We start from the raw sequence: 18,229 nt of genomic DNA on the forward strand, positions 1-18,229 counted from the left end.
AGACAGCGCAGTGTGCTGACTTCCCTAAGAGTGGGAGCAATTCCAGTGTCAGCCCCTGCCTGAACAGGTAGGCTGGGGGCCGTGTGAGAGGGCCCCTGACCTTCAGTGGAAGATATAGCCTGCCGGGGACCCTCCTTCTTGCCCTCCCTGCCATGCTGGGCTCCTCATTGGCTGCAGCCAGCCGGGAGCCAGCACGAAGGGAGCCCCAGAGATAGGTTGGCGGGGTGGGGGGGGGAAGCCAGGCACGCGTCACAGGTTCTGTCGCCACTTGGTTGGGTGGCTTCTCTGAATCCTAGTTTCCTCTCTTCTTTATAAAGAAGGGGTTGCTGGATCTTTCCATCTTGCTTTGCCTAACGCAGCCATGCAGTAGGAAGAGGTGTCCCTTTGACCTGGGTTTGAATCCTGGTTGCTCCTCTCATCTAAATGGGGATAGAAAGACCCTCCACAGAGCCGTTTCCCAGAGCCGGGGTGGGGTGGGGTGGGAGGAGAGCCCTGCACAAAGTAGGTGCTCAGTAAACATGACCTCCCTTGCTTTATTTCACTTCAGCAGTAACGAGGCAGGAATTTTCCCTGAGGACTTGCTTTTAACAAGCTGACCTTCAGGATGACATGGTGAGACACAGGACACTTGTCCAGGGCACCTGCATAGGCCTGGGCTGTGGGAAGGGCAGCCGCCTTGTGGGAGCCTTGGTGCCCTCCGAACTGGCCTCCGCTTCCCTCCCTCCTGGGCCACTCAGGGTGGGTGGGGCTCTATGTAAAAAGGATGTTCTCTGCACCCCCGCCCGCCTGTAGGGGCCCTGCCTCTGCACCTTGCCCTCTGGAGGCTGTTCGGGCTCTGTCCCTGGAAGGCCTGCTCTGCCCTCCCCTGGCTTCCCCTGTTTACCCAAAGCCAGTGCCAGAATTGAAGCACGTTTTCCCACCAGCTGAGGAGTCAGTGCAGAGAGCAAAGGTCTGGGTCATATAGGAATTCCAATTTCAGTCCCAGCCTTGATCTGCTTGTCTGCCAACGGGGATGAGCCTGCCTTTCATTGATGTCCTGGGACCAGTGCTGGTGTCTGTAAGGCCCACAGCACGTGGTGGCGGCCCTGTGATGCGGGCCCCCGTCCCTGCCGAGGGAACCCGGGGACCGAGCTGGGCTCCGCACCTCGGCTCTGTTACACACTCCTCCACTGCTCTCCTGGTCTCGGCCTCTAGGCTGAATCACAAAGCAGAACCGGGCTCCCCCAGGTCTCATTTCCAGTTTTTAATGTTTTTCTTGTAAAACCAAAAATATAAAACTGGCAGGGGAATGGAAAACAAGTTCTGTACATTTTATATACACGAGGTCTGTGATTTTGAAACCATTGGGGAAACAAAAGGAAGACACAGTCAAGGGATGCCACAGGTCACGGATCCTGACGGGCACCTCTGAGCACCTGGCTCAGGCTCAGAGGCTCACTCCCGGCCAGTGCTGCGCAGCTGCCGCAGACCAGGCACCCTGCGTTCTGCGGAGCAGTGGCCTGGCTGCTCGGGCTGGGTGCCCCGAAGGTGGGAACAGACGGCGGGGTGGGCAAGGGAGCGTCTGCGGTGGAAGTCAGGCAGGTGTGGGAGGCGTTCCTTCAGGTGTCTGTGTAGATGGAGGGGATATGACTCAGGCAGTGGTCAAAGGCCCCGTTGGGGAAGAAGCCGCAGTCCTCGGGGCCGCCGGACACGACATCTTCCGTTGGCTGTGGTGGCAGCACTGTGGGGCAAGGGGCCTCGGCCAGGGCCTCGTAGCCTGTGGGTGTAGGGGGACAGGGTCCACACTGGAGAACTCAAGGGCCATGCCTTGTCATTGTTTCCCTGCTCCCAGACCCCACCCTCCTGCCCAGGGTCCCTCATCACGGTGTCCCCTCAGCAGGGTGCTCTGAGACCTCTGCTCTTCCAGATGGGGGAGCTGGTGGGCAGGGTGGGGGCTTGGGAGGAGGCTCCCTAGGCCTTGTACCCCCAAGGGGCCCAGGGCAGTTGGGGAGAGAGGCAAGGGCTGGCGTGGGGCAGTCCATCACCCAGTGCTGGACTGTGGTGCAGAATGTGGGGAGGAAGGGGAGGTCGAGGTGGGAACATCACAGCTCTAGCCCTCAAGGGCTGGTCTTCTCCTGGCAGAAGGACCCCAGCCCACCGCCACCCTTTCAGGCTCCTATGCCCCAGCAGACACAAGAAACCCAAAGAAGGGGGCCAGCACTCGTTGGGCGTTTACCAAAAGCTCATTTAAATCTTGTCTCACTTAAGCTTCACAACAATCCTATGAGGTGTGATTCATTATCCCATTTTACAGGTGAGAAGACAGGCTCAGAGAAGGCAAGCTTCTTGTCCCAGGTCATAGTAAGCAGGGGAGCGGGGATTTGAACCCAGGTGCATCTGGCTCCGAGACACCTGGCTCTTCCATTGGACACGCTGTCTCTGGGGTGGGGGTCTGAAACCTAGAAGGGGCCTAGAGAGGGCATCTTATCCAGTCCCTGCCCTAAGGACTCTGTCCCTGAGCTGCTGTCATGAATTTGTATAACCTGAGACAGGTGGGTCTCAGTCTTCCTGTCTATGCAGTGGGATCAGACCAAACTAATGCTGAGGCCCCATGGCCCTACCTTGTTGGTCCGGATTCAATCCTGTGAGTCTGCTCTCAGCTTGGCAGAGGAGGTGTGGGCAAGGGCACTGGATGCTGGGCTGCCACCCAGACAGCAAGGGAGAGGGGAGGCCAAAAGAACCCCCTACCCAGGTGTGGGGGGCATGGAAGCTGCCTCTCGCCCCCGCTCAGAGCTATTTATTTCAGGTCTTGCTGCTAAACCAAGAAAATCCCACCTAGAGCTGGATGGGGCCAGGGGGAGCATGGGGTGGTGAGAGCTGGCAGCGCCGGAGACGGCGGTGGCGGGCGCCTAATCACGCACCAACCCACGTGCAAACAAACACGGAACACGCCCCCCCGCCCCCCGCGGACCTGTGGTCAGGTTCACATCTGCCGCTCGTGCATGCGTGTGACACATGTCCACTCACAGAGATATGTACACCGTACCCGAACACACAGGCACACACCTGCACACAAGCATGCTCATATGAAATGGCTCAAACATGCTAATACACAACCATGCACACACACGTGTACACACAAGAGGGGAATCACAGGAGGAGGACACGCGTGTGCACAGACACGGCATGAACATCAGCACAAGCACGATGTGGAGCACATGTTTGCAGACACAAACACACGTGCCGTGCCACCGAGCTCCTTACACACATGGGGCGCTCACACTACCGGAGACCCACTGTGCTGGCCCTGCATGCACATGCATGCACATGGCCACAAAGACGGGCCCCACAAACACGTGTAGAAAGAAGACATGCACAGACCCGGAGCGTGTGTGTGAGCAGGAACACACGGGTCCACACGCAGGTGACCCACAGGTTTGTGTGTGCTCGGCTGTGGCCTTGGTGCTTGTCCCTAGTCCTTATCCCTCCACCCCCAGCTGCACACACCCAGAGCTGCCCAAGGGGCCTCCAGGAAGGGTCTCAGGCTCCCCTTTGTCTGGGGCTCCACCATCCTGCCCAGGCCTTACAGCTTCCAGCTAGATCTGAGCCCCGAGGCTGATCTGGGGTGGGCTTGGCTTGGGGACTTGCGGTACCACCCATCTGATGCCCCTGCTCTGACCAGGCCTGGCCCTGGGGTCTGAGACCTCCACTCGGGCTGTGCGAAGCCCTCCCCTCTCACTGGGTTCTCTACCCCAGCTGGTGGCATTACTCAAGGAAGGCCCAGGGCCCTGAGGGGGACACATGTGCAGCATAAGGAACAAGCACAACCTCTAGGCTCTGTCTCTTCCTACAGTGTGGCCTCTGTGGGCCTCAGTTCCCTCATCTGTTAAATGGGGATCAGTATTTGTCTCATTCCCTGCTGTATTCTCAGGGTTTACAACTGTGCCTGGCACACAGTAGGTGCTCAATAAATATTTAAAGGGAAGCATCAGCTAGACAGGGAGCTCCTAGTCTGATTCTTCTCTGTGTGAGAGCGTGGAAGGAACACTGAGGCTGGGGTCAGGCAGCGTGCAAATCCCCACTCTGTGGGGTCCTGGGACTTCCCTGCGCCTTTAGCTCCGCCTCTGTAAAGTGGGGATGACCCTACCTCATAGGGCCGTCCCAAGGCTGCAGGACAATACGCACGAAGCACGCGGCACAGGAATGGAAAGGAGGCATGCAGGCGGGGCTTACCTGTGGCAGGTAAAGGTGCACTGAGGCCATGGTAGCCATTGGGCCGCAGGGGGTTGAAACCGTGGGCCTCCCCAGCCAGTCCGTCCCCACTGGCGGCCTGCTCGGCTGACCGGTAGCAGTCACCATAAGGGAAGCAATTCTGGATGGAGTGGAAACTGCCCTGGTAGCCTGCAGGGGGAGGCAGCGGGGGCTGCATTCAGAGGGAAAATGCCCAGGGAGGGAGGGGACGGTCCCCCACTGCAGTGCTCAGCACCCCCCCCCCCACTGTCCTGTGGGCATGGGGGGTGTGAATGAGTGAAGAGAGCCCCAGGGTGGAGGAGGCGCGGGGGGTCCTGCCCTGCATAGGGTTGGGCGAGGTGGTCTGCTTCGGGGGAAGGGACTGTGGGCCCTCCCCCGACTTCCCCTCTGAGATACCCCATCTCTCACTGTTCCTCCAAGCGGCAGGCCAGTCCCACCCCCAGCCATCAAAGGGAACGCTGTTCCCTTTGATGCCTGGTCGATGGAACAAACTCTTCCTCAGCCCCGCCTCCCGGCTTTTCCCAGTGTGGCCCTCAGTGCCCGCCCTCATTCCGAGTACCCACCTGCCGCCCCCAGGCCAGTGTCTCCTGCCTCTCGGGCAGCCTGAGTGGAATCGGTGGGTACCTATGGAGAGGGCCCCCTGGCCAGAGCTTACCTTGCGGGCTGGGCAGAGGCTGGGATGGAGGGCTCTGGAAGGGCGGGTAGGGTGGCTTGCTGGGGAGCGTGGGGAAGGACTGGGCCCCTGGAGAATGGCTCTGGGAGGACGGTGGCAGGGGCGGTGGCGCAAGCCCCTTCAGTGGGCTGACCATGGGTGAGAGGAGGCCGGGTCCCAACCTGGAGAGAAGAGACAGCCCTTAGCAGGATGGGCTCTGGGGGATGTGGGGGCCACAGGCATGCCTGCCACTTCTTGTTCCCCTCCAGCAACAGTGAGCTCACTCACTGACCTGCTCTAACTTACAACAGTGCAGTTAGAAGAGGAAGCTTTTATTTCTGATTATGTTCAAACCGGAATCAAAATTTAAAATCCTGTAAGCTTTAGAGTCCAAAGGAACCAGTAAAGAAAAGCTTCTATTTGGTATTTAGGACTGATAGTCAAGACCACTGGTTATAACCACAACCTCTGGAGTCAACGAAACTGTTTAAAACCCCATCTGCTCTCACTGCCCACGTGACTTTGGGCAAAATGCTTAATGTCTCTGAGCCTTGGTTTCCTCACAGGGTTGCTGTGTTCTCCACCTCGCAACTCCACTGCAACTCTTTACCCAGCCACCCCTGCTGGATCCCCACACCCTAACTCTGTGCAAGCCGCTCTGGCCACTGGCAGGATGAGTCCAGGAACAGCCCCACTGAAAGCCGGGGCAGTTTCTCAGCAGGAGAACATCCCAAGGCACTAACAGTCACCGTTCACTCATTGAACCTCTGCCTTGCTCCAGACCCTGTGAGAGATGTTCACAGATCAGAAAACCAAGGCTCAGAGAGGTTGCCCAAGTTAGTCCCAGCCACACAGCACTGACCCCATGGGTTATGGTGAGGATAAAATTAAGTAAAGCAATGTAGACAAAGCACCCAGTATGATGTCACATACATTCTTAGCCACACTGTGAATCATCAGCATTATCATCAAGGTGAAAGGAAGGGAAACTAGCACTTAGATCTGATGTCCAAATTGGCCTTTAGTCCTCTGCATGGTGTACTTTTAGGGACCTTCTGTCTCCAACTTTGGCCAGCTCTCCTCCACTTGCACACATCCTGTGATGGGGGACTCACCACCTCCCTTCGTACATAGCCTGAAGGGGTGTAGGCCTCAGCCTATACTCTCTGGAAGCTCACGTTCTGAAACGAGCCTGCAGCGGCTGAGAGCTGTGCAGCCGCCCTGAACCCAGCTGAGCCCCAGTGGGCTGTCTAACTAGGCTTCATGTCACTGTACACCAGGTTCCTTCCTCTTGCCGCCTTCCTAAGCCTCTGAGGTCTGCTCACAGGAACCCAAGTGACCCTGGGGTCAGGGGAACTTGGCTGAAGGCTCACAGCCTATGAAGCAGTTATGTGCACTGCAGAAAGAGGATGAGTGTGAGGGCTCAGAGTCTTTATTTTCTTGTTTGCATTAATGGTTATGTTGGACCATTCGCGTTAGAATAGCCTATGAACTCAATGTCACAGCTCCAGGTGAAGCTCCAGGTAACCTTTTCAGGCTAGGCATGTTACCCCTGCCCACCCTCCAACACATGAAGAGGTGTGAACAGACAGATCAGTGCTTCTCTCTGAGGGGAACAGGACTGTCTCAAAACAAGGAAAGATTTGGGGAAAGGTTGGTTGGCTTCACGTCTGTAGCTCTGCAGGGTCCCCATGTGCTCTAACTTGGGCCTCCTGCTGTCACTGCCCCTGTGATGACACTGCACTGTCATCATTCCCATGTCTGGGACCCCCACCACTGTGTGAGTACGCTGAAGACAGCAGAAAGGGGCTTCCATGCTGGGTCCCTCGTCCCCAGGCCTAGCATCTAAGGCCCTGGAGGTACACGTCAGCCTCCATAAGTTGAGAAACTGATCTTCATCAAGACTCCATGAATTAATTGTCATTATCATCAACATGTATATTTTTAGACCTGTCTCACAGGGCCATCGAGAGGGTCTACAGTTGTGCTCTATAAACTGTGTAGGGCTGTGCACAAGGCATGGGTCCTCATAACCAGTTCTCTCGGCTGAGGCTGGGTCCAGGTGTGGCCAGGAGGGTGGGTCTTCCTCCTTCCAGCCTGCTGGGTGGTACCCTCCTGTCTTATGCCCACCCCATCCTGGCACCCACAGCCCAGTTCTTCCCTGACTTCCTGTCAGTCCCCTCCCCTGGGAGCCTCTGCGGGGAGGGCCAGGCCTGGTCCTCTCAGTTACTCCCTGCTCAGCACCGGGCCTGGCACATAGCAAACAGCTGATAAATACTAACAAATGGGCTTCTGAATCACTCAGCTACAAAATCCAGAGATTAACAGCACTGCAGACTTAAGGAGAACCAGATCCAAAGGGGAAAAAACATGCATTTTCAAAGTTTGTTTCTCCTGTCTCAAACCTGCCATAAATTCCCATTTGCCACCCTCACAGCCAGTGAAATTAAACAGAACACGACTCTCCCCTCAGCAGACGTGAAGGCTGAGGTTATACTGCTCTACCTGAACTCTTTAAAAGGAAAAAAGATCATCTGGAGCTCCTCTTCTGAGTCATGCAAATGATCCCTAAGTCAAATATTTTTGCTTCAATTGGAACCTATAAAAATTAATATAAAACCTCACTGGCCTGGCAGACTAGGGCTTCATACCTCGTACAGGGCCGGGGAGAAAAAACCACCCTATTGAGCGTCTTCTCTGAGCCAGGGTAAACAAATCTGGTCATGAAGTCAGGCCCTCTTAGCATAGTTTTGAGTGAATCAGATAATTCTGTCAAGCTATTTAACTTCCCAGCAAACCACCAGGGAGCTGCGAGTGGCCTTCCATGTTGACTTTGGCAGGACGGGGAGGCTGAAGGCCTTCCCCCCTTCCTCGCCTCTTCTCAGGGGCTGAAAAAAGAAACCCATTCAAGCTGGGCCTGGGCCTGGTGTCAGGCGTGACGGCCCTTCTCTCGGGCAGCCCAGGGGAGCCTGGGCACCTGGCTGGGGGGATGGCTTGCCCGTTGCTCCTGCAGGCACGGGTGGCCGAGCGGGCCTGGGGTCCTATCTCCGTCCCGTCATCACTCTGCCTCTCGCTGCAGGACTCCTTGATGGGCACTTATGCAGGCGGCAGGGAGGTGATGAATGAGGTGGAGCAGAGTGCACAGGCCTGAGAGGGGCAAGGCCTCTGTGGTTTATTTTTCTTTGGTTGGCGATGTTTTGGGGCTGGCTGTGGGTGAACAGGTGGCCTGAGCCAGTGGGTGGGGGACAGGGGGGTAGTGTCCAAGGAACCTGTACCGGGTGACACATACAATGTCAGGCATGTGTAGCTGATCCTCACCACCTTCCTAGAGGAGGGTATTTTAATGCCCATTTTACAGAAGAGGAAACTGAGGCTCGGGGAGGGCTTGGTTTTCTGGGTCGCCCTTTGCACTCCATCATGCTGCCTCTTTGTGGCTCTTCCCCTACTCGTAGCCAGTCTTCCCTGCTCACCCAGGGGTTCATCTCTGACTAGCCCTCCTCTCCCCACCCAGCCAGAGTGTCCTCAAGTCCTGCTCCTTCCATGGCACTCATGCCTTCTGAGCGTTCCTCCTCTCTCCCACAGGTGCTGGCTCAGGCTGCCATCCACCCACCTTGGACGATGCAGTCCAGCCCCACACTGCAGGCTGTGCCTTCTCATCCCCAAACCTGACCTGCTCACTGCTCAACACACTTCAGACAGAGTCCTGTCACAGGCCCCGTGATCTGGCCCTGGTGATCGCTCTCTTGAGCTTATCACCCCACACGAAGGTTCAGGCTTCTCAGAACTCACTAAGCTCTCACCACACTTGCCCACGCTCTGGCTGCTCCTTCCTCCCAACCTCTCCACTCGGCCAGCTCCTACTTAACCTTGGAGGCCCGGCTTAACACCACCTCCAAGAAGCCTTCCCTGACATCCTCCCCCACCACACTGGGTTCTTCTCTGGGCTTCCACAGCCCCTTCTGCTTTCTTCCCTGAGGGCACTTGCCCCGCGTCATCAATCCCTGTAGGTCTATCACAGGGAGCTTCAGCAGGGCTGGCTTGGGGCATCAGTGGCCCCAGCACCAGGCCCAGGAGCCCCTGCCCTCATCAGGGGCTCAATAACTGGACACTGAATGAACGGATGAGGGAGTAGCAAGAGGAGCCCTGGACAGCGAATTTGGTAATGAACTCAGGCTGGTGGCCCCACACACAGGCAGGCCACGGTTGCAGCCTTGAGAAGGAAGGGCAGGGGAGGAGGAAGGTGATGGGATCAGGCCTTGGGGGACAAGTTTGATCAAGTCAAACTTGGGGGACAAGTTTTGATCAAGCAAAAGTGGCAGGGAGGGCAGGCAGTAGGGCTGTGAGGCTTCCCTCTTCTGTGAGGCTTCCCTCTTCTGTGAGGCTTCCCTCTGCCCGCTTGCAAGGAAAACAGATTTCTGAAGCATTAGGGGCCAGCAATTAGCACATTCCTCGTTTCCAGCCAATAAAATGGCCACAATGGGAACCACCCTGAATGCAGGAAGAGGCCCCCTCCCTGCAGTGATCCTGCAGTAAGGGCTTCTGGACAGCCCTGGCGGGCCGGCCAACGGTCACAGCTGCATCGGCCAGAAGTGGGGACGAGACCAGGCGGGCCTCTCTGCAGTGGGCAGTGGGTAGTCTGCTCACCAAATACACAGTGCAAGCCAAAGAGAAGTCAGGGTGAGGCTCCCAAGGAGGCCTGGCTGTGGAAGCCCAGAATGCAGGGTCAGGTGGGGATGCAGCATCTTCCCAGGGCCGCCCCCCAGGGAGTGGAAGGGGCACGAGGTGAGGCACCGAGAAGCCCCGTCCTGATATCAGCCACCTGGTAGGGTTACCGTAAGGCACTGATGAAATCGTGCACAGAGCGCAGTACATGTAAGCGCTGCATAAACGCTGGCTATTTTCATTATTAGTAACAACCATTGAGTGTGCGGGACGCCTGCCCTCACCTGCTGCCCGTGCAGGTGCCCACCTGCTGTCCCGGAGGAGGACTGGCTTGCTGTACATACCCATCCCTGGTGCTCTCAGCCGTGGGCAGAGGGGACAGATGGTGGTGGGAACTGGTGGTGGCGTCCAGTGGGTGGTGCCTGGAAGGGACATCGTGCATAGGGGGCAGGATGCTTGATGCGAGCCCGTTATGGGGGGTGATGGAGCCAGGATACATGCCTGCAGGGAAGCAAACAAATATCACTGGGCTTCGGCCACTCCCTAGAGATGGCTGTGGATGCCCCAGAAGCTGTGTGCCTGCGGAGAGAGAAAGACAAGAAGGGAAACCAGCGAGGTTGTATTCACAGAAGGTTAGGGGCCCAAACGGGGGAGATGATGGCCCCACTCTGCTCTGTTCATGCTGTAGCTGAAGGGCTGTGTGCGGGGCTGAGGTCTGTGCTGAGAGCAGAGGTGGACTGACAGGGGCTGTCAGAGGCAGGGGGTGGTCGGGCTGTGTGTGTGCACACGTGTGTGTTTACTGGGGCAGAGGGGTGTTGAATGGAGCAGGCTGCCTCAAACCTCTGGGGCTCTTCTGGGAAAGAAGGGGCTTGCTCTGTGTAGCCCCAGTAGACAGAGACCCTGGAATGAAGAGAAGTTTGAGAGAAGCAGACTTTAGCTCCAGGCCTGGCCGGTCCTTCTAACAGGCAGAGCTGCTGTAGGGTCACAGGCTGCCTTTGGAGAAAATTAACTACCCAACCCCAGAGATGTGCAAGCAGCGCCGGGATGTCTGCTGTGAGGGGTTCTAGAGAGAGGATGACTATGCTAGCTGGATGGCAGGCTGGCCTGGGAGACTTGGGAGAAGGGATACCACAGATGGCTGTGTAGGCTGTACACTGCACAAGGGTCCCAACCGAGGAGAGGTGTCAGCCATGCTCTAGTCTCAGATTCTAAACCGCTAGAAGACACCTGCAGGGTGGTACCACCTTTTATCACCTTTTACTCTCAAGGGTCTTACCCTTGTTAAGAAGACAGGTGGGCTAATGAATCAAATGGGGAACACTAGTCAGTCCAGGGTCCCAACTGAGGGTCTGAGAGTAGTTACTGAGGCCACTGCTTCCCAAATGCCTTCACCAAGGAACCCCAATTAGAGGGGAGAATGAACCCCAACTCTGGGACTAGAGCCTGAGAAGGTCACAGCAAAGGCTGCAAGTTTCGACATTCCCTATTTCATCTGAAAAAAAAAAATGAGGCCAATTTTGCACCCCTTCTTTAATCTGGCCATGTTTATTTGAACATTAATAGAAATTGACATCCTTTTCCCAGAAATCAGTTCATCAAGTTGACGCCCTGGGAGGACTCTGTGGACCTGGGGGCTGTGCCCCGAGCTGCACTGATGCAGTGTCCACTCTGACTGTCAGCAGCTACATTTCAAATATCACTCTGGTCATCGTGGATCCAGACCCAAGGTTCTTAGCACCTCATGAGGACCATCTGAGAACACACCACACTCTTTTCATGGATGCAGTAAAGGAGGCACTTTTACCTTCTTAGGTGGTTCTAAGCCTAGCCCACCCCAGGCCTGCAAGTCAGGGAACTACTACCAGGAACTGAGCAGGGCTATGGCAGGGATTGCAAACTCAATGCCTTAGGTGGCACGGCAGGGAGCAAAGTAAATGAACCGGCAGGGTTTACGGTAGGGTACTGTGGCACCACATAGGTTGTAGACCAAACAGTTTGCAACCCCTGGCCAGGAGTTAGAGCAACAGACGTCCTATGGAAGGGTTACATTAGGTGAAATTCTAATCTATTATTAACAACAGTTAATTAAGAATATACTATGCGTCAAGCTCTTTTTCCACACTATCAAGTTTAAGCATCTCAGCAACTGTCAATCGGGCAGATAATATGATCTCATTTTAAGATGAAGAAACTAAGTCTTAAGAACTTCAGTGATTTGTCAAAAGTCATGCAATGGGCAGCTAGCTAATCAGGCCTCCCAAGTGATACCAAGAGAAAGTCCATTTAGAGCCAGGCCTGGGAAACGGCCTGGGGCTCCAGCTCAGGCTGCAGCCTGGATGTCTGGCTAGGGGCCTCTGGTCCAGGCTTCACTGTGGGCTGCCTGTGAGACCCAGGCTCTGAATGGGCTCTCGGGAGCCTCTGCCTCTCAGCCCCGGTCCCTCCCTCTCCATCTCGGGGACCTCTGTTCCCACGGGCAACATCCATCAGCAGTCTCCTTCGGCCATACATCCCTCCCAGCTTGGTCAGGAAGGCACAGGAGCGGGTTTCTGCGGATGGGGCCTGGCTCAGCACTGCTCACGGCCTGCTCCACTCACCGCTCTCTATGGCACCTCCGCACCTGCCATCTTGAACCCATTTGGGAGTCTGACAGCTGGGAAGGCCTAGAATCCTGATAAATCCTGTTCCCTCTCCCTCAGCTGTGCTGACCTCATGCTTCTCATGTCCTCACTGCCCATCGTGTTACCAGGGTCAGCTGAGGGACACCTGCCAGGTGAGCTCCCGAGGGTTTCCTGTAAAGAGAGCTGGTCCTCCCTGATGAGAGACAAGCTAGAGGGGGCTTCCTATAGTCAGACAAATGAAGATTTGAGGCCGCCCTCACCAGCCCCTCCCTAACCTCACCGCTCTGTTCTGGACTCTTCTGTCCACACTCATCGAATCTGTGCCATTCCCCCTGCCTTTGCCCTGCCTGGTCCAGGTCCCTCTCTGTATAGCCCCCTGAGGATGAACACATGGTAGCCGGCTGAGTATGTGGACATGGGGCCTGCCCGTTCTCTCCCCAGAACATACCACTTCAGGCTGTAAAGCAGCATCATCAATCACCAGCCGTGAGCACTTAACCTCTGGCCCCAACATCTGTTCCCAACCGTGCCTCAGGCATCTATCTGCTGTAGGGTCTGCAGAAGAACCTGACGGCCGAATCCCAGAGGGACCCAGGACTCCTGGGTTTGCCTGGCTGGTCCTTTTCTCCCCACTGTGCTGGAAGCAGCTCAAGGACAGGGACTAGAACAGAGCCTGGCACACAGTAGGTGCTCAGTATGGTGAGGTGTAGCATTGGCAGCAGGGAGGCAACAGACGGTTGGGTTGAGGGCACAGACTGCAGTCAGATGGCCTGGGTTGAAATTGGCCTCTGCCATTTACTGGTTGTGGAACCTCAGCAAAAAGTTACTTAAGCTCTCAAGGCCTCAGTTTCCTCATCTGGAAAAGAAAGAGCATACTAGCATGTACTTTCTGAGGCTGACGTGAGGATTATGTTAGTGAACACACATATGTATAGGCCCTAGAACGGCTCCTGGCAGCACATATTCAATAAATGTTGGCTGTTGCATTATTAGGAGATGGATGAGTAAATAGTTACTCTTCTCCTTCACCATGAGACACAAAAATAATGGCAAAATTCTCAGTCACATGGGTTCATATAAGGGATCACATCCACAGTCCCATTTGTTGCCACGGCAGGTGTGGGACGGGGCAGGGAACTGAGGCTCGGGGCAGGGGAAACACCCCTCACTCATTGTTGGGGCGGGTCTGGGCAGGCTTGGTATCACCCCAGTGCCCTTCCCGTCCACGATGCTGCTACAGTGACTTCACTTCTCATCTGCAGCATGGGCTCACTGGTGACTGGATGAGATGATGTTTGTAAAGTGACCGGCCCAAGCAGGTGCTCAAGAGGTGGTTGTTGCTGGTTCCGACCACTCTCCCTGGGACAAGCCTTGGGATAGCATCTGGGAGAACAGGCTTCCAAATTGGATCTGCTGACTTTTCTGGATGACCTTGGGTCAGTCCTTTTCCTGCCCAGACCTGAGTCCTCCCAGGGTAAAAATGATGCAGCTGCAGGACCTCAACCCCAGGGTAGCCATTATTAATCAGTCTCAGCCCTCTTTCCTGCTGAGCCTCAGAATCCTTCTCAACACACAGCTCCAGCCACAGGCAGCTGGCACTTGAGCTGCAAACCTTTATCCCTAGACTAGGTCATCCCTAGGGTCTCTTCTCTACTAGGGTCCCTATTTTAGCAACTCTGACCCTATAAGAAGCAGCCATGGCAGATGGGCCCCCTAGCCACCTAGGGAGGTGGGTGTGGTCCCTCCTCCATGGACCATCCTCCTAGGGTGTCCTCACCTTTGTGGACCTGTATGAGCACAGACCCTGTGAAGGGCTACCTAGAGAAAGGGGAAACACTTTCTCTTCCCGAGGTTGTTTGGTAAAGTGCTTTGACACAGTTTTAAATTTGCTGCAACTCTAAGGCTGTGGGGGGAGAATTAAAAAAAACTAGAAAACAAAATATGTTTAAAATGGTTGGGGTAATTCAAGAAATCCCGAAGGGTGGGAAAAGCTTTCTGCTCTGATACTGTGGTTTCTTTGGGGGTTGGGGAGCGGGTAGAGCACAAGTATTATCAGCTGGAATCCACAGGCCACACTGCCCTTTTCTGGGCTGGATTCCCAAGCATCCAGGAATTCCTGCCAGGGCCTGAGACCTGCTCCATGGCCCGCGGCAGCTGGGAGGGACACACAGGCTGCCTCGGCTGGACCAGAGGCTCTGAGTGTCCGGATGGATAGGCTGCAGGGTTCCAGGGGTTTGGCGGGCCCTATCTTATGATGAGCTGGAACTGATTATGGCCAAGCTGCCCACCCTCTCAGAGCCTCGGTTTTCTCCTCTGAAGCAAGGAGTCGTGGTGGGGAGTCCATGGGACTTTAAGTTGGGGTCCAGGCCTGAGCCCTGAGGCAGGTCCTGAAGGAAGTGCAGGAGCTGCCTTCGTGAAGGGGAGGGCAGTGGAGGCTGGCACGGTGTGTACAGTGGTTCAGAGTCAAGAGGGAACATGGGGTGTTCGGGAACGGCGTCCAACGTGCCAATGTTGGGGCAGGAGGCCGCCAGGAGTGCCTAGGCCCAGTGAGGCCTGGGAGGCCCAGCTGGGAGGAGCCTGAGCTTCATCCCATGGGCAATGGGGAGCCACAGAGGAGTGTGAAGGAACACATGCCTGGTCAGATAAGCTGCAGAGTCAGTAAGACCCAAGGAGTGGGTGCCCTCCAGCAGGACATGCCCACATGGCCCCTGCTGCCCAGAGAGCCTGGCCGTCCTCCTGGAGGGCTGGGTCCAGGAAGGGGCCCCTCCGGGCTGTGCGCCTAGCCCCGCCTCCCTGCTTGCGTACCTGGGAGCAGCTCCTGGCTCAGGGTGCGGCCACCCTTCCCGTTGCTGACAGCCAGCTGTGTGGATGCGTGGAGCTGCTGTAGGGCCAGACACTCGGTCAGGACATCGGCCTCAGCATCAGGGCACATGTGCAGCTGGGGAGTGAGCAGAGAGAGAGAGTGTTAGCGTGAGACCACCTGCCCACCGGCAACCCTCGCTTTAGGGGACAGGGCAGGAAGGACAGTGGCCCCAGGGCACGATCCCTCCCTCACTGTACCTCAGTTTCCTCATCTGTCAAATGGAGCTAGTTATGTACACAGTGAAGGTTGTGTTGGTTCAGGGCTGAGAAGCAGATGCTAAGGGAAGATTGAACATGCAAGGGTTTTAATAGGGAGAGAAAACTGGGAGAGCCGTCAGACCAAGGGAAGGAGGGAGGGAGAGGAAGCTTCCTCGACTGCGAGCCTAGGTACCAGGGAGTCCTCAGGGAGCCAAAGTCTGCTGGGAGTCAGGGGGGTCCAGGTCTCCCAGGAAGGGGTCTGGTCTCACATCCCCACAGGGCCTGCCGGGCTCAGTCTCTGGCTGGGAGCACCCGCAGGAGGGGTGGCCTCGGCACAGACGCCGAGAGGGCATCAAAGTGCAGCAGTTGGGGCCTTCCAGGTAGCTGGAGCTCTGTGAGGCCCATTCTTGGGGCTGCTGCCGGGGTGACTGATGCCATGGAGTAAGATACAGGGGGCACGCGCACTAAGTGTCTCCTCTCTGGCTCTCTGCTCCCCTGCCCGTAATAAGCAACAATACCCATCAGGCCAGGCTGCTGTGAGGAGTGATGAGAGGATGGGCATGAACGCTTGTTGAAGGTGCTGTGTCAAGGGCTGGCTGGCCCCACTGGCAGAGTCCCCCAGGCTCACATGACAGTGGGCTCACTGGGTCGATACCTGGCCTCGAGGGTGTTGGCTAAGAGGACGCTTGGGCGGGCGAGTCTTTGGCCAACCGCCCTCAGCTGTCCCTAAAGACTTGAGCTCGACACCTCAGACCATCTTCACGTCTCAAGATGGGGCCAGATGGGCACAGGGAGGGGCTGGTTGGGGCCCTTGGGCAATAGGGGGGGTGGCATGCACCAGGATGGGAGGGCCCCTTCTCCCAGGGAAATCCTAAACCTGACCACCATCAGAGTCCTGAAGATTGACTTGTCCAAACCCTCATTTTATCTGGGACAAAACCGACCCAGAGAAGGCAAGAGCCTTGTCGCATGTCACACAGCAGCTGGGAGTCAGCCCTGAGGGGTTTTCTACCTGCTCAGGCCAGCTAGGCCAGCACCCAGGCTTTGGGAAGGCATGCCCAGCCTCCCAATGGGCTCTGAGCTCCCTGACCCAGCAGCTGTTTTCCATGTAAGTTAAGTTTCTGGCAAAAGAGGGCCAAGGCATGTTCTTACAGACCGCAATGTCGATCGGATTAGGAGCAGCGGGAGAGGAGAATTAAGGAAGAAAAGCATTTCTAATTCTCTCTGAAACGCAGCAGGGCTGCCAAAGAGCTGTCATAATACAAGGGTCGCTTTACCCAGAAAGATACATCATCCCCGATGGCTTTTAATGGATGCTTATTGTTGGGAAGTTTGCAGATCTGCGGCCCCAGGTCCCTGGGGCTCAATGCAAGCCAAGCACAGGGCCTGGGAAAACCAGGGCAGGATTCTGGTCCTTGGGCACCAGTCCGCTTGGGACAGAAGCCCCCCTGGCGTGGAGCCTGGGCCATTCCCTGTCCCTGCCCAAGCCCCTCAACCTGAGAGCACTGGAGAGAGCTTGGCCCTGGAAGCAGATGGGTCTGGCACTGTCACTCCCACACTGAACAACTCTGGGCAGATTTGTTACCTCTCTGAGCCTCAGTTTCCACATCTCTAAAATGGGGGGGAAATTGCCCACTTCCTAGTTATAGTGAGGGTTATAGTGAGAACTAGATGAGATACAGTCTGTGAAGCACCAGGCTTGTCTCTCCTTTCTCAGGGTGAACGTGTGTTCACGGTGAGCTCGTGGCCCATGCTGTGAACATGTCCCTTCTCTGCTCTACTGCTTCCAGCGGCTCCCAAGCCTGTCTGTCCCCTCCTCATTGTCTTTGCCACTGAGGCCTGCTTGCTTCTAGCACCTCATCTCTGTATACACCCATCCCACAGACTACAACAGTCTATTTCTCCAGCCTCTAGGCCTTGCTCTGCTTTATTCACGCCGTATCCACAGTTCTGAGAACAGTGCCTGGAGGACAGGAGCTGCTCCATAAACCTTTGCCGAACAAATCAATGGGCTCTTCCCCCTCTGTCCTCCTCTGTCATGCTCACGTCCCCCGATCGGCCCCTGGTGTTTCTCTTCCCTCCACACCCTCCCTGGCACTCAAGCACCCGTGGCCCCGGTGGTCCTCAGGAGATGTGGGTTAAACGCAGCAGCTCACACACTGCCTGTCTAAAACAGAACCTGCTGCTTTCTTCTGCAAACCTGCTTCTTTCTTAGATTCTCTTTCCCGGTGAAGGGGACCACCATCCATCCATCCGTCCTGCCCCCAAACGTCTGACACTGATGCCCTTCAGCCAGTCCCCCCACTGCCCAGCCAAGCAGTCACCAAACCCAATCCCCTCCCACCTTGCCCCAGGTCAGCCCCCACTGTCTCCCCTGCTCCCCAGCAGTGGCCTCCCTGCCTTGAATTTCCCTCCAACCACCTCGATCCATTCATTCGCCACTAGGCCCCAGAGCCATCTTTCAGGGTGACATGTCCCTTTTTTGCTTATAACCCCTCGATGGCACCCCCTGTCCTCAGGACAGCCCAGACTCCTCTGCAGGGCTTTGGGCTGTCCTGTCGCCCTGTCCCCCCCGCCTCCCCTTTGTGTGGCTTGCTGCTCAGCTCCGAGACAGGTAGGGAGCCCACTGGTCCTCGCATAGTGAGTTAAGCTTCAGTTCCTCTCTTTTTTTTTTTTTTTTTTTGCGGTACGCAGGCCTCTCACTGCTGTGGCCTCTCCCGTTGCGGAGCACAGGCTCCGGACGCGCAGGCTCAGTGGCCATGGCTCACGGGCCCAGCCGCTCCGCAGCATGTGGGATCTTCCCGGACCGGGGCACAAACCCGTGTCCCCTGCATCGGCAGGCGGACTCTCAACCACTGCGCCACCAGGGAAGCCCTTCAGTTCCTCTCTTGCGCACTGTCTTCACTGGCCCAATGCTTACTCCTTCTTCAAGACTTAATGACAACACCCACTGACTTCTGTTCTGAACTTTTACTTTGGCCAAGTACTGTTCAAAAATCTTGACATA

At 56.3% G+C, this 18,229-nt stretch overlaps 1 protein-coding gene across 3 annotated transcripts in view; it reads right to left on the reverse strand.

The window, feature by feature from the left end:
• Positions 1 to 1,284: 1,284 nt before the first annotated feature.
• GLIS1 (GLIS family zinc finger 1) overlaps positions 1,285 to 18,229 on the reverse strand; it is a 230,082-nt gene continuing 213,137 nt past the window's right edge. For all 3 annotated transcript variants that reach the window (XM_060083707.1, XM_060083717.1, XM_060083698.1), the window contains 5 exons: positions 14,968 to 15,100; positions 9,889 to 10,045; positions 4,886 to 5,064; positions 4,213 to 4,380; positions 1,285 to 1,756 (listed from right to left, as the gene is read on the reverse strand). In XM_060083707.1, coding sequence (XP_059939690.1) covers positions 1,599 to 1,756; positions 4,213 to 4,380; positions 4,886 to 5,064; positions 9,889 to 10,045; positions 14,968 to 15,100 — 795 coding nt within the window. In that variant the 3' untranslated portion in view covers positions 1,285 to 1,598. The remainder of the gene's footprint in view (positions 1,757 to 4,212; positions 4,381 to 4,885; positions 5,065 to 9,888; positions 10,046 to 14,967; positions 15,101 to 18,229) is intronic.

This window comes from Mesoplodon densirostris, chromosome 2 (genome assembly GCF_025265405.1).
Source record: "Mesoplodon densirostris isolate mMesDen1 chromosome 2, mMesDen1 primary haplotype, whole genome shotgun sequence".
Taxonomy (NCBI): Eukaryota; Metazoa; Chordata; class Mammalia; order Artiodactyla; family Ziphiidae; genus Mesoplodon; species Mesoplodon densirostris.